This window comes from Crocodylus siamensis, chromosome 3, assembly GCF_052110815.1.
Source record: "Crocodylus siamensis isolate JL-2025a chromosome 3, ASM5211081v1, whole genome shotgun sequence".
In the NCBI taxonomy this organism is placed as follows: Eukaryota; Metazoa; Chordata; order Crocodylia; family Crocodylidae; genus Crocodylus; species Crocodylus siamensis.
The window spans coordinates 72,949,977-72,975,932 of NC_143397.1; the positions used below are offsets into that span (position 1 = coordinate 72,949,977).

The 25,956-nt window shown below is 40.9% G+C and overlaps 1 protein-coding gene across 3 annotated transcripts in view; it reads left to right on the forward strand.

Annotated features, from left to right (window-relative positions):
* Positions 1–25,956, forward strand: part of ADAMTS19 (ADAM metallopeptidase with thrombospondin type 1 motif 19) — a 256,732-nt gene that overhangs the window by 133,863 nt on the left and 96,913 nt on the right. For all 3 annotated transcript variants that reach the window (XM_090038507.1, XM_090038506.1, XM_090038508.1), the window contains 2 exons: positions 23,016–23,156; positions 24,432–24,582. In XM_090038507.1, coding sequence (XP_089894633.1) covers positions 23,016–23,156; positions 24,432–24,582 — 292 coding nt within the window. The remainder of the gene's footprint in view (positions 1–23,015; positions 23,157–24,431; positions 24,583–25,956) is intronic.

Consider the following 25,956-nt stretch of genomic DNA (forward strand, 5'->3'; position numbering starts at 1 on the left):
CCTGGCCAAAGAACTGAGGCACCTAAATGTGAATCAGTTCCATGTTTTGACTGAGTCCAGATGTGCATGGACATTTGGTTCCCTGGGGACAACTAGTGACGGTGCACCTTGTGCCACTGCTAGTTGTCCCCGGGGAATGAATGTGCCATGTGCTCTGGCATGCAGCAAGTTATCCCATGTGGGGCAAGGGAGGCTGGGACCAGCACTGGGCTGGCCCCTACAGCCTTACTTGGGGTCCTGGGAGCCACCTGGGGGCTGCAGCAGTGGCAATCTTGCTATGCAGAGCCTGACTGGCAGTGGAGTGTGGCTCTGGTCAGCCAGGTTCAGCTTTAGGTGGCACACACTGCCACCATGTGTGCTACTATGCTTTTTTTTCCAAGGAATATCCAGGGGTCAAAAAACTGCCTCTGCATTGCTCCTTTGCAGCGCAGAGAACAACTGAATGTGTGGTATGCGATGCCACAGATGTGTCTGCAGTACCACATACCGCACAGCCGCATTCATCTGGACGCGGCCTTTGTGTCTCTCAGTTGGCTCTACAGGGTTCCTAGTTGTCAGAGTTGGTCACAGTGAATTGCCATCCAGAGCCAGGCCAGTACTTAGGCATTGCATTGATTAACTTTAAGTTCCTTACAAACCACTGAATCCTGCTCTTAGATGCTGAGGTAATTGTACAAAACTGTTGTAGAAAGGCAGAATGCACTGGGGAAGAAAAAACAGGGCTAAAGCACATTTGTTCTTTTGTTTTCTGAATTATTTTTTCCCCATTTTAACAATTAAAAGGTACGCATTTCAAATTCCACTCTCTGTCAAGATGTTAAAACTCAATCCATAATGGGTGCATATACATGTTACCCTACAGTGACACAGCAATGCTCTATGGCACCCTATGGTGCTCTACGATGACTTAGCAATCACATGTCTACATGTGATCACCAGCTGTGTCACTGTATTGGCACGCTGTCCAGGTATAGCACATCACTATGGCAACGTAGCCGCCAAATTTAACCGTGCGCCATGCAGACAGCACAGTAACCACCCGTATTGTGCCATGCTTTAGTACAGGGTTGGGCAAAGTCCAGTGCACAGGCTGGATCCCGTCAGCCATGGACTACATTTGCCAGCTGCCCCTGCCTGCATAGTTTGGGCTGGTCTCCCTGGAGACCACAGCTGCACCTGTGCAGGAAAGGTCAGGCTGGGTTTGTCATGGAGACCAGCCTGATCTATGCTGGCAACGTGCTTGGCAGAGCAGTGCAAGGGGCTGCTCTGGAGCCACTGGGAACTGGGGTTGAAGGCAGCTTACTCCAGAGCCAAGGCATGCTCTGTAGCCTGCATGCTCTAGGCAGGGGCACACAGGCAGGGGATCACAGCTTTGCCCCAGCTCCAGACAAGGCTATCTCCACTGCAAGGAACTGGGGCAAAGCTGTGATCCCTTCCATAGCAGCCACAGCCTGAGCTTTCCCATGCAGGTGCGACTGGCATCTCAATGAAGACTAGTCCAAGCCATGAGGGCAGGGCCTGCTGGGAAATGGAGTCCAGTTGCTGACCAGATCAGCCATTTTGCCTACCCCTGCTTTAGTACTTCTAAAAGGAAGTACTAAAGCATGGCGCCATAGCAACGTCACCATACAGCAACGTGTAGACATGCCCAAGTATAACATGTTAAATAATGGCAAAACTGTGGCTTCCTATTTCATAGGAAGTTAACAAGTGTTTGCAAGACCTTGCTTAGGTTTAGGCAGCTAAGTTTAAACCTGAGCTAGGAGCAGCATTTGCTACTTGCCCAGAGAACCATGGGCAGCCAGAGGTAAGTAAGTTGGAGAGGGGGAGCGGGGTATTGGCAGCTCCAGAGGGAACTGGCCAGTCTGTGGTGGAAGTTGGCAGGTCTGTGAGGGGAGCTGATTAATCTGGGGGAGGAATAGTTGTGAGGGTGAAGGCTGGGGTGGCGGGGAGGGAATAACCCTGTCAGGGTCAGAGGGATAAGAATAGCACAACTCTGGGGCTGTGGTGAGTGGCTGAGCATTTCCAGTCCAGGGCTGTGCTATGAATGTGTGCAGGCATTCAGTAGGTCAGAGTGCTAGATCTAAAGTTAGTTCACTTCTGATGGGAACTAACTTTATATTGGGTGTACCATTTTTAGGGCAACCTAAATTCAGTGAATGGTTGCACACCAGGCCATTTAGATCATTCTAACCTTGGTTAGGACAATCTAAATGTATCACTTGTATGTACCTGTAAACTGCACTCTAACAAAGTATTCTTTCCCTTTGGCCTGAAAAAGGCTGGTCATATCCTCTGCATATCTCAGCCCTCCCCATGGGGATCTTTTCTGTGTAATTTAAAGATCAACAGATTTGAGCTGTTGTGGACCAAAACTGAATTCCAGAATTGTGGAACCATAGTGACTTACATCAGCTGAGATTCTTTTGCTCATGAAAATTAGTGCATAGAATCACACTTTCAAGTGGTATGGAAAAGATTGTCGAGATATACATGTACAAATAGGATATTAGAGAGGACTGCAAATTACGCACCATGTTTAGTTTTTCCTGGTTGGCAGAACATCTTTATTAGAACATTAAAAACCACAAAAAATCCTGTCTGTTTAGTTCACTTTCTAAGAACAGGCAAAAGCTTATAGAATAATTTAATTTATTCAAATGCATTTTGTCATAATGGAGACCAAGCTGTCATGTGAAGACAGACAGTAGGGTTGTGCAAAGCTTTGGTAGTCAATTCGATTCAGAGATGATTCAGCCCAGTTCAGCAGCTGAATCTTTGAATCCAAATTGAATCGAGAGACCCATTAAAAGGAAGCTTCTGAATTGGGTCTAAGGGAGAGCCAAAGGTCCCAGAGAGGGGACCACAGCTGGAGTGGGTGAAGGATGCAATCTGTGAGGCGTGAGCCACAGTGTAGGGGAGGTATGGAGGTGTGGAATGGATGTCACCCCTAGACATCAGGGGCCTAAATGGGCAGCCTCCTGCCTGGGTAACATCTGAATCAGTTTTCCATCAAGGCATGGCAGAAGAAAGAGCAATGGGCGGTTGGCCCAGAAACAAGCTGGTATGCGTGCCAGAAAGCCGGTCAGTGAAAATTGTAAAGTGAGGCATCAGGGCGTAACAGGCAGGCTTGGGGGGTGGGGCAGGGGGAAGGGGGATATAGCAAGTAGAAGTGGAGAGGTAACTGAGGAGTCAGATGTCAGGAAGGTTATAGCGCATCATAAATCCAATGTCTATACTGAGTCCATGAGTTTTTGCATCTAGGAAATTGATGAAGTGAATTTCATAGGCTCATCTTTGAAAAATGTTTTGTAAATTCCCTTTGAGGATCAGGACTGAGAGATTGGAGAGAGAGTGGTTTTCTTGTGAGAAATGTGTCCCCACTGGTAATTGGGTGTTCTTGTCTTCAATAGATTTCAGGTGTGCATTTGTTCTGGTGCACAGTTGTTGTTTGGTCCATCCTATCTATTTTCCATTAGGGCATTTGGTGCACTGGATGAGATATATCTTGTTTCTGGAGGTGCAGCTGTAAGATCCAGGAATGGTGATGGTTCTATTGTGGGGGTAGTGGAGATATGTTGGCAGGTTTTGCATTTCTTGCCATGGTATGGTCTGGATCCATTCAGAGTGTTTTAGGCTGTAGGAAGTTTGATTCTGGTGATGAGGTTAGTGAGGTTTGGTACATGTTTGAACTTACAAAACACTTTTCACAGACGAGCCTATGAACTTCACTTCATCAGCCTCCTAGATACAGAAACTCATGTACTCAATATAGATATTGGATTTATGATACACTATAACCTGCTTGACATCAGACTCCCCAGTTACCTCTTCACTTTAACCTGCTATATCCCCCTCGCCCCGCCCCCCTAGCCTGTCTTTCATTCCCTGATGCTTCAATTTACATTTTCACTATCTGGCTTTCTTGCCTGCATGCTAGCCTCTGGCTTCTTTGCTGCTATTCATTCCATCCAGGAAGAGCACACACCAACTGCAGATGTTTCCTCAGCCTGTTGAAGGGTTTTTAAACCTGAAAGCTTTTAAAGACAAATTTCTCCAACTATTCAGTTGGTCTAATAAAAATGATAAGATTGACCCAAAGAACCTTGTCTGCCTATGTCTTTAGATCATCATAGCTACAGCCTACACCCCTTAACACACACAAGTGATATGAGTTTTGCTTTCAACAGTTTGAGGGGCACTTTCACAGAAACCCCTGTACCTATCTCCTTGAAACTTGGCAGGCTTCATGCCCTCTGAAGGTGCTACCATCCCTGCTATTTTCATCTGAATCTGCAAAAAAAATGACAAACTTATAGGTATGTTAGTGATTCCCCATTATAGTCTATGGCCGAATCTGCAAATTGGTGCTGAATCTCCAAATCCGATTCGGCTGAAGTGAATCAGGACAGTGACTCAAATCACCAAGTTGAATCACTGTCCCTCTTATTTGGCTGAATCCAAATCAAATACTTGCTGCTTCACACAGGGCTAACTGACAGTTTAGGAAGAAACAGAAGACAAAAAATTGATGAACCCGCTTTTTACATCGTTTTAGATTTTGAAACAGTCAGATAGATAGAGTTTTCAGTTTGCAAAACTCTGGAACAGTGTTCTTAAATTGAATGTGCAGTATGTGTGTAGAGTTTTTATACTCTACATAAATGCATAATTTTCATAGATATTTAAATGTGTTTAATATAGCTGTGAGAAAGTTTACAAAAGGTCATGTAAAATAATGTCAATGTTTTTCCTTAAAAACAACCTTTTTTGGCAGTTCACTGAGTAACTGATGTCTTAAAGTTTCCTTTCCTAATTATAGTTTTTTGCATTTGAAAACATGTTATATTTCAGTGGTTTTCTTGGTATGTGACCAGGGACATAAAGCTTAAATATAATTGTTTATTTTGAAATACTGAAGTTTGCAGGATTTGTCTTTAGCTTCTTATTTGCCAATCCTGCATACTTGCTCTGTATTAGATAATTCAAAATCCAGTGAGATGCCATGCATTTATTTCATGTTATGAAGTTCAATAAAATTTTCATATACAAGTTTTTAAATGTTTATATTGCATGTATGTATGCAATATGTCTCTGTAGCAAGTACACCTGCCTTTCTATAACCCCAAGACCCTGCAAGGTTTACTTTGTAAAGATCTCTTAGTTTTCTGTTATGGAAGAACTATTTGCGGACACTGTCCAATCTTAGAAAAGAAACTCAAGTCGTACAACATTTTGGCTCTTTTCCACATTTTTCCTGATCCCATACCTTCTTTTTCCTCTACGATCTCCTGGTGCCTGTTAAAAAAAATTGATCTCTGAGGAGAATATTAATTCAGAGTTTGATCATGAAGCAGCATTTATTTATGGTAAGAGGAGCATAGGATCATAGGAACCTAGGACTGAAAGGGACTTCACATGGTCATCTAGATCAGCCCCCCTGCACAAGGCAGGATCATCTCTCACTAAACTATCCTAGTCAAGTGCATGTCCAACCTGCTCATGAAATTTTCGAAGGATGGAGATTCCACAACTTGTTCTGATGCTTGACTTCCTTTATAGCCTGAAAGTTCCTTCTACTTGCCAAAATTTTCTCTGCTACAGTTTGAGGCCATAGCCACTAATCCTGTTCCCTATAGCCACAGAGTCCATCTCCATCCTCTCTATAATCTTCCTTCAGGTTTTTGAAAACTGTTATCAAATCCCCTTTAATCTTCTCTTCTCCAGACTAAATATCCCTAGCTCTTTCAGCCTTTCATTGTTCCCACTCATTTAATCATAGATTTAAGAGAAGGCCATACTAAGGATAGTGACTTCTTCCCAACCTCAACCCCCCATTTCTTTCTATAGTTAAGCACATAGCACAGTACTTATGCAGAACAGTCACAGAGGGAATCAAGCACAGAATACACAGGTTGCTACAATAAGCACCACTAAAGAATTCAACAGACAGCGTATTGATTTTACTGTAACAGCCACCTCAGGGTTATTGTCATTTGATAGGAAAATGTTATATAACAATGGAAGGAGGCAGCAAACTAGGGGTGCAATTTCTCTAGCAGTTACACTCTCCTTTAATCTCGTGTCACATGCTGAAAGATAGTGATCAATATGGCAGACATAAATCAAAAGAGCTTTTTGACAGACATCAGTGATCAAAACTTAATTAGGTGGCAGGGTGTGTTATTGTGCCTGAAACATGCTCAACAAGCTTTATCATTTTTCATATTTTTGTTTATTAGAATACTCATAATACTTATTAATCACAATGCTATCATGTTAGCCCTAACAATGATTGTAAAGAAGTAAATGTTCCTTGCTACATATGCTTCTCTGAATACGTTTTTGTCTTTCTAAATATAAATAACCTCTAACCTTATGCCTTTTTTGCAAATTATGCCCCTGTAGCAAGGTCACTTGCCTTTCTATAACCCCAAGACCCCCTGTAAGAGTAATGGTACAAATCTCTTTGTACCATGATGTATGGAGGTTTTCTCTTGCATTCTAAAACAATTATGTGTATTTTCAGACTTAACTTTAAGATGGGGTACCAGCTGTGCTTTGGTCACAGTCTCATTATAGTTATTAACTAGAATAAACATACTGATGCCTCATATGGAACCTGCATATAACATAACATAGCATTTGAAACAGGCTACTAGTCATTTGCCTGTGATGTTTTCTTCAATATAATTATAATAGTATGGTAGAACTTTCTGTCCTTTAAAATACAGCGCAAATATTGATTGTTGCACAAATAAATGTAATCAGTGCTCACATAGCTATCCGTAATAATTAAGTATCGTTATCCTCATTTTACTGAAGAGAAAAATGGGGGGAAAACAGATTAAATGATCTGCTCAAAGGCACACATTGAAACCATCTTAAACTCAAGATAAGATGTAAGAGCTTGTTGCTTCAAGTCCTTTCTTTAATGCTTTTAACAAGTTGGCAATATCATATTTATTTGTTAACAATTAGTCTGTTATGAAAAAACTAGTCTGTTTCATTTAGTCTGTAATGAAACTAAAACAAGATTGTTTTATTTGCAAAAAATATTTTTCCAAAAATTATATGAGGGAGCAAATATTTGTTAATTATCTTAAAATAGTCCCTTCTCAAAAAAATAATTTAGGACTCCAATCTTATCATACATCTCCTCACAGGTATAAACTAGCTGAGATCTTTAAAGTCTTGCTATCTCCCTTTAAGAAGATGAGATTTTCCAGCGATGTCTCACAAAATTATGAATTTGGATTAATCAGCATTATTATCATCTTGCAGTTCCTACTTATCATTCCCACTCTCCTGATTATCTTTTAGAAGTTTGTAGGTGGAAGTGGGATTATTGTCAGGTTGAAAAAAATATCTATTGTTACTAAGGGGGTCTTTTTAATTATTTGCTTAGTTTCTCCTATGCACTTTGTAGGCTCTCTTGTCGCTGGCAGTTCCATGTGACTCAGAATAATAGCCAGGCTTCTTCTGTAGTTTCTCTTTACACTTAAAAGAATGTTAGTAAGAAATAATATAGGACACCCCACTGTAGCTAAGATCCCTTGGTTTTCTACCTTTAAATTATTTAGTCCTGATGTACCATTCATTCCCTATACCTGCGCTGTAGTGTGCTAGTGGTATCTCTAGTGAAATAAATAACTTAATCAAAGGTAGTTCAGTTCTTGGTGGAATAATGAGCAGAAAAGCAACTAAGAGGTGTTCGCTCTACATGAGGCAGGTTCTCTCATCAAGGCTAGTCTGAAGGACACATTAGGTTGAAAGACCATGTCCTTTTGCCACCTCTTCAAATGTTTGCCCTTACACTGCAAAGTTTTGAGATGACCTCAACAGAATTTTCTGGCCAATTAATTATGATTAAATATTACAGGTCTTAATGGGGTTGCATTTTTGTTTTTATATAAATACTATGACTGTGTATGCATTGTGTCAGGACTCTTTAAGATGAGAGTTAGCTTGAAAGGTGGTCTGCAGGGGGTCTAACAAGAGCCTCACCTGACAAAGAGAAGGCTAGGCTTAGACACGATATAAGCCCAGACCCTGAGTGGAGTAGGCAGTAAGATCCTGGGGGCTGCCAATGGAACGTCTCTTAAGCAGAGTGGCTTCAGCTCCAGAATGCCCCTGTGGAGAGTACAGCCAGCAGCACTTGGCAGGATTGGGAAGTGACTGGGGGGTGGAGGAGGTCCCTAGGGGCCCAGTTAGGGGGGTGGAGTCCAAAAAGGGGCTGAGTGTTGAGTATGGAACCAGTGGGGTACAGGAGCCCAGAGCTGGGCTGAATGAGGGACTGGGGGGTCCAAGAGCACAAGAGGGCTGAAAGTGGAATCTGAGTCTGGGAAGATCAGAGAGTGATGATACCTGCAAGACTTGGGCATGGTGTAGGGGCAGAATGGAGCCACAGAATTAGCCCATAAAGCAAAGACCACAGACACCTGGTATTCTCATGTAAATGATCTAGATTGGGAAGCCCTGGGACAGCCTCCCTTATATAAATTTAGACGCATCAAGTCATGGCAGGAGACAGACAGGGTGACTGCCCAAAGGCAACAGAGTAGGCTGAGGGCTGAAGGGACTGCAGGGGCTTCATGGCCACCCCTGGAGATGACCCCATTACAGGCACACCCACAGACACACACACACATAGAAAGCAAGTAGCTTTTTTGAAGTTACATTGTTTTTTTAGTTGGCCATGAATTTACAACTTGCACTACATAACTGATAAGTTAACAGGAACCATCATTTGTATTTATATGCATGTGATTAGTTATTGTATCGCTCTATAGTTTTTTTTTCCAAGTACTCTGTTATTTATAATAATCGTGAATGTTGTGTATTATTAAACATTTCAGAACAGTGGTACAAACTTCTAGCCCCATAGGTCAGATGAGTGGTGTGTGTCCACTCTGTGAGCCAGATGGGTTCCTGTGCTGCTTCTGCTGGGATCTGTACACCCAGTTTGGGCCCTACGATGTCCCCACACACTGGGATTGAGTCCCAGAGCCCTGTGTTGCCCCCACTCAGCTCCACCTGCTAGGATTAGTCCAGATATGTCACAGGACCATGCTATCCAGTCTGTGGGGCTCCTTAAGTGTCTGGGAATTTGGTAGCAGGGGAGTGGTGACACTGCTCCCCCTTTGCCAAATCTTGAGAGCTCTAGGGAGCTTGGATAACCTGGTGCCAGGGGCCAGATCTGGCCTGCAGGCTGGGAATTAAGCAGCCCTGTATTAGACCATTTCCAGTTTATTCTAGGTACAGACTTCAAATTCTTGAAAAGTTTGAAAGTATTGTGTTGCAAATATTTGTCTCATCTCAACATCAGGTCTGATTCTGTTATGTTATGTAGGTAAACAGACATGCATTGAGATGGCAGGATTGGTTCTTATATTCTAAATGCTTCTAGACTAACCTCTGATGTTAATTATCTCAGTCTGCTATTAATACATCATTCGTTTATATGGAGTGTGTAAAAGTGCTTCTGACTAACACTGATGAGAGAATAAAACCAGGTCTTCACCTTTTCTTTGTACAGCACAATATGCTCTTATGGTGGCAAGTAAACAATGAATAACACACAAAAGCATTCCAATATAATTGTGTAGTGTCACTGAGCTAATTTGCTGCAAATTATGTAGTAAATCATTTTGAGTGCCTATTTCAAAGGTAAATATAAAATAGCAACTTTACAGGGTAGATTTTACCGAGAAGATGCATGCATAGCTGCATTTAACCTACTTAAATATAATAAAGTGATTGTCATTTCTTCACAAGGCTTAATTTATTAAAGCATTTCTATAATAAAAGCTTAAAAGTATTCTGTAATTCTTTTTCAATGTGTCTGTTGATGTAGGAATGCAGTTTGTGACCACAGAATTATAAACTATTCTCTTTCAGGGTTAGGGAGAGAAAGACTATCATCTATTTCCCGCCTTCAGTTGTACGCATGGATTATTTCATGTTTACAGTAGTCCAAAAGAGGAGTACGGGTACTGCATTGCTCTTTGAAAACACAGTATTTATCTTCTACCTTCATTGTTTTGGATTGTTAACTCATGTTTGTTGTGAGTACAGAGAAATTTAGGTGATTTTTTTTCTTAGTTCCTAGTACACGTTAAACATCAATAAGGGTCATCATCAAAATCCACCATAGTGTGCTCCAACTTTCTGTATGATATCACAGAAGTTTTCTGGCAGTGGTTTTTAAACAAGTTGTGAGAAGTTTTATATGACAAAAATATTTTTTTCGGTTGACTTGACAACCATGCATAATGTTAGGGAGAGTTTATTTGACCAAGGCTCTTTGTCAAAATATATTTAAACTGAGATTATTAAAATGTAGTTTAGTTGCATAGTGCAAGTTGAACTACTGCTAATGTTTCAGTTGGAGAATGTCTTCTTTAGGATGTTTCCTACTTTCAGGTAGTATGGCTGCACCTACGCAAGAAGCTGATTGCACAGTAGTCTGTGACTGTTCCTTGGCATGGCTGTGTAGTAATTCTGGTTACTGTGCAGTCATTTAATATTTGTATAAACAAGTTCTTCTATAAACAAGTACTAAATGACTGCACAGTCAGCTCTTGTGTAGGTGTGGCCTATGTGACACTCATATTCTGTGTACCAGGATGAATGAAAGAATTTTATATCCCATTCTCAAAGCAGAATTTGATTAATTTTCATGACACGGGGGTATTTTTTTTGTTAAAAATACAGTATTGGCTTTTTGGTAAAATATAGTTTTTCAGATTATTGCAGATAAGCCCCTTATCCCAAACTCCCCTTTCTTTTTCCCCTGTGCATGGTTGCCTTCTTTTCATTTGTGTAAAGTTGAATGTTTCCAAAAGAAGGAAAGAGAGCTTGTGGGTAAGAGGGAAAATCTATCCAACATGAACACAATAAATTGTATAGAAACAGAAGTGTAAAGCCTCAGAACAACACTATACAAATAGACCGAATTTCTGAAAAGGCTTTCGTTTTGTGAAAAAAGTGCATTTCTTTCGTATGCACGAATATTGTATAATGGAAAGTTAGAGAATAGCGTATCTTTGACATATGTCCCCAAGCTGAACATTACGTACTTTCATATTTATGATGATTCGCCTAGAACTATGTAAATCTGGTATATATGTTCTTATATGAATGCATCTCTTGCTAGATGGTGACAAGCCTTGTTTTTTGTTGCATGTTTGGCATGTTGGAGAAAGCTGAGCAGGGGAACAGCTGAGTTGCTGCACTACCAGTTGCTGTTCACTTTTTATGCACTCTTGCAGTTGATATTAAGGAAAGGGTGCAAGCAGCAACTTTTTCTGCCAGGCACACTGCAAGATAGACTGATGTAAAAATCATAGTATGGCTTTGGATCTTTGATGATGCCTATCCTGGGTAAATACTTATAATTAAGTGGAACTGAGACATAATGAGTATCGCAATCTTAAATTTCAAGTTATAAAAGCCCTAGAGTGCTCTTGGGCACTGGCTCTGCTCATATGCCAGTAGAGATCTTCAGGCTCATCTGCTCTGGCAGTCCCTGGCTGTGGTCCCTCCCTGACCTTAGCTCCTCCTTGGCCCCTCTCTCAGGCCAGTTGAGACCTTGAGGCCCTCTGGCCTGAATTGCCCCCCTAGAATCCATCTCTGCCTGTGGTCTTTCCTGTTCCTTTGGCCCCTCTTGGGACCTGATCCCACTCGTGGGCCAGTTGGGATCACCAGGGTTCCCCAGCCTTGGCACTCTCTGGCTACAGACCCTGTTCTGGGCTCATGGACTCTAGGGTCCCACCTTCAGCCCTTCCCAGGCTATTGATTATCTGAGTAAGCCTTGAGCCTGCCCTCTGCAGGGCTCAAGGCTAAACCACCCATGCAACTTAATAAAAACACTTATGCTCTCTGGCAGACACCCAAACCTTCTCTTGGTTTACCATAAAATAAAGGCCACGTGCCTCCATAAACAAACCTTTCTCTCTGCCACAGGAAACTATCCCCCGTTCCTAGGCTTGTAGAGTTGCTTACCAAAGTTCTTGTCTTTCAGGAGCCCTGCTGCTCTGCAGCCAGGAGTTCATCTCTTTATGGCTCTCAGACCTGGACTTCCTGACTGGTGCAGGCATGGGGCTCAAGCCTAGCCTTCTTCCAGTCAGGTGAGTCTCCAGTCAACTTTGATGATGCCTGCAAGCTGCCTTTCAGGCTGCTTGCCATCTTTAAGTACCAGCTGCCCTGTCACAATCCATAACATTCTTGCCTTCAATGGAAGGAACTTCCATTGATGTCCTGACCGTGCATGGAAACATGCAGGAGAAATCAGCACCTGAGATAAGAGGTCATTATGTATTAAAAAGAGGCAAATTAGTCAACTTTGCAATGCTTTTTTCATGCTTCTTTGCAAAATGCTAGTGAAAACGTTTAGGTTCTCTCCCATCATCTCTTGTAGCTTAAATCAAAGGTTGGTATTAACAGTTATGTTAATGATATCTTTTCTAAGGCTGTCTTTTCATTTTGCTAGCCAGATGTTTGATCTCATTGATTATATTTCACAGAATATTTCACAAGCATATGAGTATAGAACTACAAATTAATATTTAAGTCTGATTACAAATGTTAAAAATGCACTTTATGGGAAGAAGCAGCTAAATAGTTTGACCCAGCTTTGCAGCGTCTGTAGAGATTGGGCACTTTTATCTAAAGCTGATTCAAACAGCTATTAGATAACATGCCAAAAAAAGTCCCACTAAAGCATCAGATCTATACAGATGTTGGGCGAGCCCGGTCCAACTATCGCACTGCCTCTTCTGGGCATGTACTGGGCTCAGCAGAAGAGCACACCAAGTTTAAAGCAAAGTGCTGTTTTTCTGGTGGGGGTTAATGTCTATAAGCACCCTTTCTACACATTGAAGTATATTTAGCAAAAAATCATGATTCTCCACTTCCAGTGCTTTGAACTTGCTTTTAATGTCAAAATAGTGTAAAGAAAGCTTTTTCCCATCTGTCAGGAAAGTAAAGAAATAAAAATAGGAACCTGAAACTAAATCTCAGTATTTAATGCCATTGCTATTTATACAATACAGTTGTGAATGCACCATACATGTAAAAAGATGGGTCTATTTGCTGTATTAATGTACTGTATTCAACAGCATTCTGACCTTAGAAAAAAACTACCCTAATGTTTATATGTAATACAGGGCATGTTCCACATTCATTAATATGCAGTATTTACTGTGTATTTAATTTAGTACTTGCTTAATGAAGTACTAACTAAATGCACAGTAACCAGAGTTACAGCGCAGTAGTGCCAGCGCATGGGTTTTTAATGGTGCTTACTGTGCAGTAGCCTAACACTACTGCACAGTAGTGTATTAGCATGGTTTTTGCCTGGCATGCTACTACAGCATGTTAGTAGGCTACTGTGCATTAAGTGTCTCGTGTAGACATGCCCACTGATTGATAAAGAGACCATCTGTTAATTGATATCCTCACTCAGCTTATCATATACATTTTACAGATGATGTTTACAGGTGACCAGGGACAAAGATGAACTTTAAAAGAATTATAGCTCAGAATGAGTGCAGAAAATAAGTCATGACATAGAAACAATATTTGACTTGATGTGTATTATGTTTCTTTGCCTTGCCATAAATGGAAGCCATGAATTCTGTCGTAAATAATATCAAGAAGAATTGCGGATTATTGCATAAACTTTTTTATTGAAGCATGAAACTTAAGAGAAAGTGATCATGAAGTCTTCTGGAATTTCATTCCTTTTAGTGTACAGTTGGATAGGGTTTTCCCCTCTTCCAACTCCTTATATACCAGGCAGTTCTTTTAGGGGAACAGAAAAACAGAACTTTGTGACATTTTTCAGTGTTTGTTTCATTTGTTCTCACTGTAATCTCACTTACCTGGATTTTGGGTATATCTGAATCTTTTATATATTTTAATTATATATCTTTAATTTATACCCATACAATATTGTATACAATATTATATACTTATAAGAATCTTTACTCAATAAAGTATGCCTTAATTTGTTATGCAAATAGAGCTCAGCTCTGGTATCTATACAGGGGGATTCTCTTCACTTGCCAGTCAGAAGGAAGATGAACTGAAGAGGTTTTCAATCAAAGATTTTTTGTGAAAGTATCCAAAACAGTGTTTTAAAAGTTCTCTAAGAGATGGAAAGGAAAATGGTCTTCCCTGAAGGATAATACAGTCCAGTATGTGAATGTTTTGGATTCTGGCCAAGGACTTGCAGGGCAGAGGCAGTGCAGTCACCCTTGTGGAGATCTTTGGTGGATAATCTGCCATGTATGTGGACAAATGGAGCCTTCAGGAGTTTTAGCCCACCTCCCTCCCCTGCAAAATCAAGAAACTGCATTAATAAAGGAAATAGTATCCTAGGAATGGAACAGAAGCTTCCTTATCTCAGTTTATTAAAAATAGACAAATGTAGTCATGCTACAAAGCTACTTATTAAAGCATTACTTTTTAAAACTTGAGTAAAAAGAAAAAGACCCAAACAATGATCTTCACCCTGGGTATCTTGAAATGGATTGTTCTGCAGCTGTTAGCTGTAAGTCATTAGTTTTTCTTTGTGTACATGTAAAATCATATGCAATAGTTGAACTGTGATTACCCCACTGTGGACTGAAACCTTGTTTTAATACAACATAAAGCACTGAAACTGAGCTAACTTACAGCACTGGTTGCTGGTACAGTCAAAATTATTGTTATCAACATTCCCCTTTCAGAAAATAGCTGACAGGCAGTTGACTGAATAAAAGGAGATGCTTCTGAATTGACTTCAGCAGTTTTCCTGTATGCTGACAGCAGGCTTGCAATGGGTTGAAATCAGAATAATAAATTTGAAGCATTGTTTGAATTTACATTTTACATATAAGCACTTGTTCTTTGTTGAAGTTTGTTGTTTTATCTATCATAATCATAAACCATTTTCCAGAAAAGTCCTCAGAAAGAGCCCACAGTTACCTTGTTTTGAATAAGTGACTCTGTGAATTTGTCTGGCTCTTTCAACCACTTAAGTTGTTCTGAGCAGATTCTGTGTACAAATAACATTACAGTCAGTCTGTCCACTTTGAGACATATTTTCAGTTTGCTCAATGTAATGGTATTACAGTATAATGTTTTATCCAGCAAGATATACCATATACCTTTGGCATTTTTGTTAGGATCTTCCTGTTTTCATCTGAGTGTAATGAAAACATAAGTGTCACCAGCATTCTTCATGGTTTTTTGTAGTCTTCATGATGGTACAGAATCTTTGTATCATTCAAATTTGTTATGAGCTTTTTTCCACTTTGAAAATCCCAAATGTGTGAAAGCTGTGTTTATGTAGTTCATCAATAGTTGCATGTGCCTAAAAGCTACACAATGGTAAAAAGAAATATTGTCATCATTTTGGAATAATGGAATAATTGAAAATCATAAACAACAGAAGCAATCTCTGTGCCCCCTCTAAATCGTCACTTGGGCCTGTTGCCTGGCTTGCTCACCCATAGTTGTGCCATAGAACCAGAATGAACAGAAGGGTTTGCTTTGTTTTCAGTTACAAACAAAAGAAGACTAAAGTTGTGGTTGATGAAATAGCTCAGGAATGCTAATGGTATCAGAAAACTTGCAATTAGTTTCAGTTTAACACTTGAAAATATAACCTTTCCTTTTGTATTTAAGTGATTCACTGCTTAGTAAGAACAGGCTAGGGTTACATGATTTAAAAACATGCACACTCTCTGGCATAAATTGAACTATTTAGCTGACATCCTAGCATTCTGTCTAGAATAGTCTAGAATGAGACAGAATGAATAAAGCCAACTATTCACACCTGATCTGTTGAAAACAATGGCCACTGTGTTGAAAGCCATTGCTTTTATGGGTTTTTTTTATATGTAATCCTCTGGGTTCCTTTCTCACTCAGCAATTCTGAAATGGGAAAGATTACAATGAGATGTTGTAGGGTTAGAGTGTTGTATCCCTGATGATCCAAGAAACATGAGGGGCAAGGATGTTTTTGTTTTTTGTGTGTGTTTTCAATACATATGTCTTTTTTTGGACCAACTGTATATAATTATGCAGTCCAATAAAAGATTTGCACACACGAAAAAAACCCTCTTGTACAATGAAATGACCATTGGTCTTGATAAGACTCCAAGAGAAGAGAGTATAGAAGGATTTCCATATAAGACTACTTGATGTCTGGCTTTCTCTCCTCCAGTCAGGAAGGTCTTTGAGTCAGCCCTAGAGGAGTAGCAGCTGTCTGTCACTAGCCAGCTGCTGCTCTGCTAGAGGTGACAAGAGAAAGGGGATCTGTAACCTGCACAAGGAGAAAAGGGAATAGCTGGCATGTAGGGTAGGAAGAGTAGGAAATACACAAGTACCTAACACAAAATTCCTCTTCTCAAGAAGAGAGAGATCCTGCTGAGCAGTTTCCCAGGTATATAAGAAAGGACCTTCAGTCTGGCCCCAGCTACCAGGAGCTTGCTCATGTTCCAGAGGAAAGAAGTCAAAATTCTTGCAAGACTGTTAGAGAAGAAAAATGGTCAAGGAATTATCTTGCTACAATAGTTAGTGTAAAAGCAATATTGAAACAGCTCTTACTTTACTGTTTTTAAGTTTAGACATCCCTCCCTAATTAAAAGGAAGTTTCATGTAATGTAATGCCCCTGAATATTTAAACAGCCAGCTAGATCAAAGGTAGTAATCATCATTTTCAGGAATTCTTTTGTCTGGGCAGGTTAAAACAGCATGGTCCTGTATTTTTTTAAATAAAAGCTTCCTGAGGCAATAGTCTACTGCCAGCAGATGCCCCTTTTCTGTACCTTTTCAGTGTTGAAAGTAAGATCTTTTATGAGTTCTTTGGGGCCTTTCTGAGCAATCTCTTCCTTTTTGCCCACACTGAAAAGTAATCATGAATCAGTATCTTTGTGTCATCTTCTCTTTTTTTGCTTTCCTCTGCTTACAATGCATTTAAGTAATTTCATCTTATCTGGTCCCTCTAGGATGATTTCATTAATTCCCTTTACGTTGTCGTTTCATTTAAATGATTACTTTTAGTGTTGAGAACTCTTCTTTAGTCTTTGTGTAACCCAGTACATCTAAGTGACAGTACTTTAATATAGTTGCAAAAGAAAAGGAAATCTCAGAGACAATGCAAAACAGATTGACTTTGTAGACAAAAATAATTCAGCTTCAAATAGTAATTTGATGTGACACATTTGGCTTTCATTACAAGGAATATACTGTGGATCTATGGCTTAAAACAAACATATATCTTATTAAGGCATAAAATTAATTAAGTTAACAGAGGATGACATTTAAAAGACTTTTGCAATTAAGTAAATATTTTTGAATGAAATCTTTCAGCAAGTATTTGTGTATGCTTTGCTCTAATTCTGAAATTGCCAAGCCGTTTCAAAATAATTGAATATATTTACTGTGCATTGTACCAATAATTATTAATGCATTGATAATTATTAATATGTGCTAATGATGTATAATAAAATAGTTTACTATTATAAAAAGTTATAAAATAATTATTGAGGAAATGTCCTCTGATTTGTTGTCTCTAAGCACTAGTAAGAGTAGTAATTTCTAATGGAGAATGATCCATTAGAAGGATCTAATTTGCATGTAGTCTTGATATTTTTGATTAACCCTTGAAAACCTACAGTTGATATCTTGGGGAATATTTAGGGGTTTGTTCACAATAATTTTAGTGCTTTATATTTGACTGTTAAGATACACATTTGTTTTGTTGATTAGTTAATTCCCAAAATGGAATATATTTATCTAGATAGGATCTGCCTAACACCATGATATTTTGACTGTCTTGATATCTTTCTACTGAAAAATAATAAATATATACATAGGTACACAATATGATCTTTAGGGGATGTCTAGCAGCTTTAAGTAAATTTGCTCTGCTGTCCCTACTAGCTGAGTACAGAAGTGATATTTGAGCTGTCCTTCATCAATCTGATCAATAGGAAATTCTGGTTTCATTACAATTTAGGTCGGCATGCCAATACTCAGAGATGCTCTCTAGGTGCTTTTCTGCCTTGTTTTTTTTTTTCTGCTGTCCAGAAAAGAGTATTCTATATTGTTGTTTCCAAGACATGAGGTGATAGCAAGGACTTCTGGCAGTGTATATTACTGAAGCAAGGAGCGGCTTGGGAGGACTACATGCTCCTCATGGCTGTGACCACATAATCATGAATGTTTGTTTCCCCAAGGACAAGAAGCAGTGGCACACCTTGTGTCTCTGCTACTTGTCCCCCAGGAATGCCTGTGCCATACATCCTCTGACAGGTGGGGTAGGGGAGGTTGGGACCAACACTGTGCTGGCCCCAGCACCCTTATGTGGGGTCCTGTGGGCCTCCTGGGTCTGCAACAGTGGCGATCCTGCTATTCAGAGCCTGGCCGGCAGCCAGAATGCAGCTCCAGCTGGCCAGGCTCCGGGTTTTGGTGGCACACGCTGTCCCCACATGCACCACTTCACATTTTTTTTTTTACATAGGTTTTTTTGACCCTGGGATCTTCTGGGGTCAAAGTCCCACCCCTGTGCTGCTACCTTGCAGTGCGGAAAACAGCTGAATGTGCATTAAGTGATACTGCAGGTGTGATTGTGGTGTCACATACTGCACATCCATGCTAATCTGGACATGGCCCATGAGTCTCTACTGTGGGCAGAAAAGAAGACTAAACAAGGACTAGAAGAGTTCACAGGAGTGGGCAGTTTAGGGCTGAGAGGTGAACCAGGGCTGAGGGAATTTGAAAGAGTCTGGACCAATAGGATGCCTAAATTGAAGGGCTTCTGGAGACCGTTTGTATAGCAACGGACCACGTGGGAGATTTTATAAAGAATTTATTAAACCAACCTATAAGTGGCTTGGTGTGCCTGCTGCCTTGGGAGCCCCTCAGCCAGTTATCTTAACAAAAAATAGTCTGTAAGCAGACAGAAGCCTCACAGGTTGGCATTGCTCTTCTGGAAGTCCCTCAGCCAGTCCTCTTAAGATAAACAATAATTCTTGCACCAAAAACAAACATGCAAATCAAAACCTTTAGCTCTTATTCAGGTCACAGGAGGAGGCCTAACCTTTGACACCTTCCTATATAGTGAGCTTATCAGGGCGTCAATCGGCTTCCTAGCCAAAGACTGCTCTTTCTCCCAGCTAACCACTTTCTGCTTCCCTCCCTGGGCTTTTCATCATCATTGTCAGTGATTCCTCACAGTTGAGGACATTCACTCCCATGGGTCAAGTAGAGGGTTGTAGATGATCTGGGCTTTTAGCTGCTAGAGCAGGGGTGGGCAAAATACAGCCTGAAGGCCCTAAAATTTTTTGAAAATTAATATTTCTCTGTCCTTGGTTCCTGTCAAAAATGACAGGAACCAGGGGCAGTAGGACCCCACAACACCAGGGCCCTGCCTGGCCCTGCCCCCCAGCCAAGACCGCATGGCTGCCCCACGCCAGAACCTCAGGTAAGTGGGGGTGGGGGGAGAAGGCAGAGAAGGAGCTGGTGCGGAACACGGGGGGGAAAAAGCAGCCCCTCACCTGCCCCATCGCCCATGCTTCCTGCTGCATCTGCTTGCAGACCATGCAGCTGTCTTGAGCAGGCACAGGCAGCCCCACATGGGCTGTGAGCAGCTGCAGTGTGGGGCAGTGGGCATGGGGCGGGCGAGGGGCCGCTTTTCCCCCCCGTGCTCTGCACCAGCTTGTAACCTGCCCCTGCGGCCAGCCTGAGCCCCATGCCAGCTCTGGGCTCACCCGTTGGGGCTGAGCTGTGGCCGCCCTGCTTGCCACCCTGGGCCAGCTGCCTCCTCTTCCTGCTGGTGCAGCCCAACCCAGCTTCACAGACCCCTGCCAGCCTGCACCCCACTCTGGCCCCCACCGGCACTGGCCCTGAGACACTGGTCCCAAGATGGTTACCAGGGGGTGGGGCACCTGTCAAGGAGCGGGGCTACCCATGCGGCCCTCGACAGCTTGCCAAAACTGGGTAAGCGGCTCTCCGCCCAAAATAATTGCCTGCCCCTGTGCTAGAGGAATACTCTTGATAAGCTAAGTGCCCCCAGCTGGGCTTCCACAAGAGGGCTATCTGTCTCCTCATAAAGAGCCAGACAGCCATACTACACAGTCCCATAAGAAGAGTATTTTATTTTAAAATGTTAGTAATTCTGGATGTTATTAGCTCAGACTTAGGAGGGAAAGAGTAATTTGGAAAGAGCTGTGGAATTAACCCTGTTTTACAGTGATGCCATTTAGATAGATTTTCCTGTAGCCACATAAACCTTTAACTTATACCATAGGGGATTTCTTTTTTTTATTTTTTTTCTTATTCCTTCACTTCCCAGAAAGATAGAAATGCATATAGTGAAACAGACTGTAGGCCATATCTTTGATGCCCCTGCCTTAGAGAATTTTGCAAAAGCCCTGTAGTGAACGGTTATGAAATAATGTGCTGATAGGAAGCTTCTTCCTGAATTCATAGTGGTTAGTTTTGCTCTAGAGGCTTTGTATCCTCCTCCTTTTTTTTTTTCACTTACCTGGTATGATGGTGGATGATGTCATTTTTCATATAAAAGCCTAATATTTTATTAGAATCCTGCCAATTCTTTGTTCCTTTCTGGTTTTGTCCTATAATCTGTTACAATAGTGTGAACTAAAAAGTGTTCCATTAAGCCATTCTGCAGTAGTTTATGTTTGTTAAAAGTTGCCCAATGAATTCAGTACATCATCATGCACAATATTTTTAGAAGTAGCTATCTGGAACAGAGAAATTGTAATGCCACTAAGCAAATTCTTTTTCCAAATAGACAATATAGTCATGCTTTGTCATAATGATACTGAACTGAACTAATGAAGTATGTGTAGAGAGAATTACGACTTCCTAGAGGTATATGAGGTTTATGGAGTCTGTTTAACATTCCTACCATTGAAATAGCCTAAACGGAAAATAACTACTATTTCTTCAAATCTGCTAATCCTTTGCTTAGAGATCTTAATCACTTTATCACATAAAATGATCTTTTCTTTATACTTGACACAAATCACTTTATCACATAAAATGATCTTTTCTTTATACTTGACACAAATGCTTACAGGTTACAAGAAGGTAGTTCATATTGTACTGATCACTGGGGGAAGGGCACAGTTCCAAGGGCTGTGACCTGCAGCAAGGGCTGTGTTGCAAAAAGTAACCCATAGTAGTAAAAGGCTGCCAACACCTGCTATAGGATTACATGGTTTGGTTAAGTCCTGAAGAAACTGCAGAATGCCATCAACTATTCTGGATATAGTGCTCTGGAAAATATACTCAGAATCACTTATAAGTCTTCAAAAGCAGCTGAAAGTATTTTATTTATTTCTCACATGCCAGCAAGATGTGTATCTGCGTAATAGGGCTGTGCAAAGCTTTAGTCCCTGATTCAATTTGGTGGAGATTCAGCCCAATTCGGAGGCTGAATCTCCAGATCCGAATAGAATCAGGAGACCCTTTAATCTCTCTGAATTGAATCAGAACCCTCTGAATCAATTCAGAGAGATTCGGAAAGATTTGGTGATTCGGATATAGACACAGATTTAAATATTTTTTCTACATACCTCTAGGTAGCAGGTGGCTCATGAATGCTGTGATGCTGGGGCAGACTGGCATCCCACAGGAGTGCAAAGGGGCCCCCCGTGTGCTTTATGGCAAACCCAGAAGTGAACCGTAAGTACTTCTGGTCCACTTCTGGGTCTGCTGGGGAGCATGCTGGGGGCCCCCCTGCACTCCCCAGCTCGGTGACTGATGCCTCCTAGGTCTGGGGGGGCACCCAGGGTCGTCTCCTCCACTGATTGCCAAGCTAGAAGAAGTACAGGGGAGGCCCCCTGCACCCTGCCCGGTGGACCCAGAAGTGGACCGGAAGTACTTCTGGTCCACTTCCAGGTTCACCACCAAGTACGCAGGGGGCCCCCACACACTGCTGTGGGATGCTCCATCCGCCCCAGCATTGCAGCGTTCATAAGCTGTGCTGGTACCTTGAGGTATGTAGAAAAATATTTAAAGATGTATCTATGGCTGAATTGCTGATTATCCGAATCAGCATTGAATCTTCAGGTTCAGATTTGGCTGAACTGAATTCGGGACAATGATCTGAATCAACAAATTGAATCACTGTCCCTGATTTGGGCTGAATCTGAATCTGAATCCAAATCGAATAGGGCCTGATTCGCACACCCCTACTGTGTAGCTACTATCGAACTCTTTAAAAAAGGAACTTTTGACTTACCTTCTCTCACCCCCGAGTATTGTCTACAATAAGGTAAGTTTTCTAAGTCACAGAATCTTTAACAGGTAAATTCAAAATGGTAGTCAGAACTAGCAGAATTTTCTGGCTACTGAACTGTAGTGCCCTGTGGCAGCATTCACTGTGTTGAAGATGCTGTGTCTTCATAATGCAAATTTCTTAAGTTATTCCATTGCTCTTTTTTTCAAATACAATGTAGTAAAAAGCCAATTCTCTGAACTTAATTTCTAAAATTATAAGTGACGTTAACCTAATGCCCCTGATCAAAATATTTTTTTAAAAATAGGATCTTTGACTTACTGCATGCATGCAGACAACAAAAAGCAAGCTTAAGTAACTGTAGGATTAAAACAAGTGAACAGATTCACTAGCTACTTTTGTAAATTATTAATGCTTTCCTTGCTACCAACAGCAATCATTAAAAATATGCCTTCTCTTTCACATTGCAAATATCATTTGCATAGAAGTAAATATCTTAGTACTAGTTTTAAAGCCAGAGTCCCTACAACTGTGAGAGAGATGTCTATAAAATGTATTTTTAAAATCAAGAAGTGTATATATTATTCAAATATATATTATCAAGTATATATTATTCTCATAGTTATCTGTAAAGATTTTTTTTTTTTTAAAACGGACTTGTTCATAAAACTTTTGAAAAGCTCTCTGCTACACTGATTCTCTAAATTGTTTTGTTTTATTGTGTTTTGTTTTTAATACCTGCAAAATTCAGCATGGGAATAAATCATGATAATGACCATCCATCCTGTGCAGATGGCCTCCATATCATGTCAGGAGAATGGATTAAAGGCCAGAATCTTGGTGACGTTTCATGGTCCCGGTGCAGCAGGGAAGATCTAGAAAGATTTCTCAGGTAACTTACTAAAGAACATAATGTAATGTAATGTAATCCTTTTTATTTTAACGGATAGAAAGTAGTCTGGGCAGTCATTTGATGGTTAGAGCACTTTGATGGAAAGTGGGAAATGCAGTTTCAAGCCCATTCAGGGGTCCTAGGGCCTGGGTCTCTTGTTCTGCGGGCAAGTTCTCTAACCACTAGAGACTGTTAGGCCAAAAAGTGGGAGGACTTTACTCTGTGTGTTCACATACACATAGACAAACCTAATGCATGTATGGCACTGGTAAAGTGAAGAAACAAGAAAAGGGACCATTGTAGATGTGCCAGTGTAGAACCCTGACCTGCATGGTTTGGGGGTATTGTAGGATGAGATATTTTCATCTCTTCTTTTGTATCCTTTTTCTTTAAAAAAAAATTGACAACTTCAGTGCTAGCTCAAAAGTAATCAGATGCACACACAAAAAAAGATTGATATGCTTAATGTCTGGAGGCAGTGGGGGGAAATAAGCTCCAAAAGTATGTATTAGAACCGTCCAGTATTAGCCAATTAAATTATATAGTAATCAGACTGAAACATTTTCCAAGGTTTTCCTGTAGCTCTTGTAACTGCTTGAAAAGATTAACTGGTTTTTTTATTTCCTGGTAACTACTTTGTCTCATTAATCTATAGGGAGCTATTTCTTTAAATGATAACACAATAATGCTTTAAATCAGAGCTGTCCAATCTCCAAGCAGCTGGGGGCTGCAGGCTCCACAGGCCACACAGGTGGGGGGAAGCCATAGCCCCCCTGAGCCACACACCCCATAGACACCCCTTCCCACTGCTGCACTGCATGCCTATACCTTCCCTCCACCGCTGCACTGTGGGCCTGTGACCTCCCACCCCCACTGTACCCAGGCCCCCTCCACTGTATGTCTGCAGACACACCACTGATACACCATCCACTTGTGATTGCCCCCTGTTCTCTTCACCCCTTGTTGAACTGAGCACCCCAGCCTCACTCTTAGTCACCCACACTGCTGTAAGTGCTCTGCCCCCTGGCAGGGGCAGAAAGCAGCAGCCAGAGGTGCAGGAAGCCAGGAGCCTCTGGCTCTTGTTATTGCTGGAGCAGCATGGGGAGTGACAGGCAAGCAGGAGCCTGGGTGCTACAATTTAACCCCTGTGGGCCATAAGTGACTTGGCCACCAGTTAGACAGCACTACTTTAAACATTTATCTCTATAGTATAATAAAGTATAGTAAACCTTTCTAGTATTATTTAGCATATTATAAATCTCTGTATTTTGCCAGGTCAAAGGCCAGTAACTGTTTGCTACAGACAAATCCTCAAAGCCTCAATTCTGTGATTATTCCCTCCAAACTGCCAGGAATTACATACACTGCAGATGAGCAATGTCAAATTCTTTTTGGACCAGCTGCTTCCTTTTGTCAAGAAATGCAGGTAAGGTTTGGTTTTGACTTTAGAAGGAAGATTTGCTCTTGTTTCATTGGGAGAGAGAGAGCAAATATCACTGACTTGTAAGCAGAATCCCTGAGTTAACTCTGAACAAGCTAAACTGGATATCCAAGTAATATCACTACAGATTTCTCATCCCCGCTAATTATCCCAGCCAGAATATTGTCCCATTGTGGCTATATTGCTTCTAAACTCAGGACTATCTCCGGAATCTTTGTACAGCACTGCTTTATGCTATGTAGCCATACATATGTACAGTGCATCGGTTTACCAGAAATGCTTTACTCTCAAGACCATTTTTAACAAAATGTGCATGTCCTTCTTTCTTACATGGACTTAACTGAAGAAGCATCTTGAGGAGCAATTTCAAAAGAGAAATGGTTTTCTTTTACATAAAGAAGCCTGATATTAATGAGTGGTTTGGAAAAGGAAACAGATACAAGGGAAAAGGGTGGCAGAGATAAAAGTGAGAGTATGTTACAAAGTGCACTTCAGAAAGACACTATGTTAAAATTAAAACTGAGATGTAAGGAGAATTAGATGATAAAGCCTTGAGAGCAAAGAGCAAAAGAACAATCTTTCACTTCTCCAGTTTCTCACTTCTTCATGTTCTCAGGTGGAATTTTGTTCTGCATCTAGTTACCATGACGAATGACTCATGTCATAATACTTCCGAAAACTAGAGTGAGCATATGGTATAGACCATAAGGTACAATGTGAAATTCAGGAAATTCCCTCCACCCTCTCAAATCAATTGTGCTGCTGCAAGCAGAGGCCAGGTGACTGCAGGGCAGTGGTAAAGTTCTGGTATTACTATTCAGGCAGCTAAGGAAGTCAGTGCCCTGTTAATGACCCATTGTTCTTTACTTCACAGGTGTTAACAATCATCTCCCCTTTTGAAAGGTCATTCAACTAATCAAGCTAACTAATCTATTTCAGGGCAATTTTGCTACCTGTAAGGGCTTCCTATTTCACAACTCTTGCTGCTCTGCATCCAGGATGTGTGGTCATCCTCCCCAAAACAAACATAACCAAAGTTGCTTTGTTGAAAAGGCATTGTTTGTCTTCTTTTTAACTAGTACTAATGTGCTTTTTAATGATCTTTTTAAGCACCTTGCTTTATTCAGTATATTTTCAGTGGAAATAGAGGCTAAAATTTAAAGGCTCTACCTATTTTCTTGAGTATTTTCAAGTATGAAAACTTACGTGCATTGCAGAATAGTTTCTAAAAACAGATGATTTGTTTTTAATAACTGAGACTGCCATAGGATTTGTTGGATCTTTAGAACATGCTACAAAAAAGTAACAACTAGTGAGAAGTAACTGATAGTTTGAGAGGTAGTGTTTTGAGCAAGGATA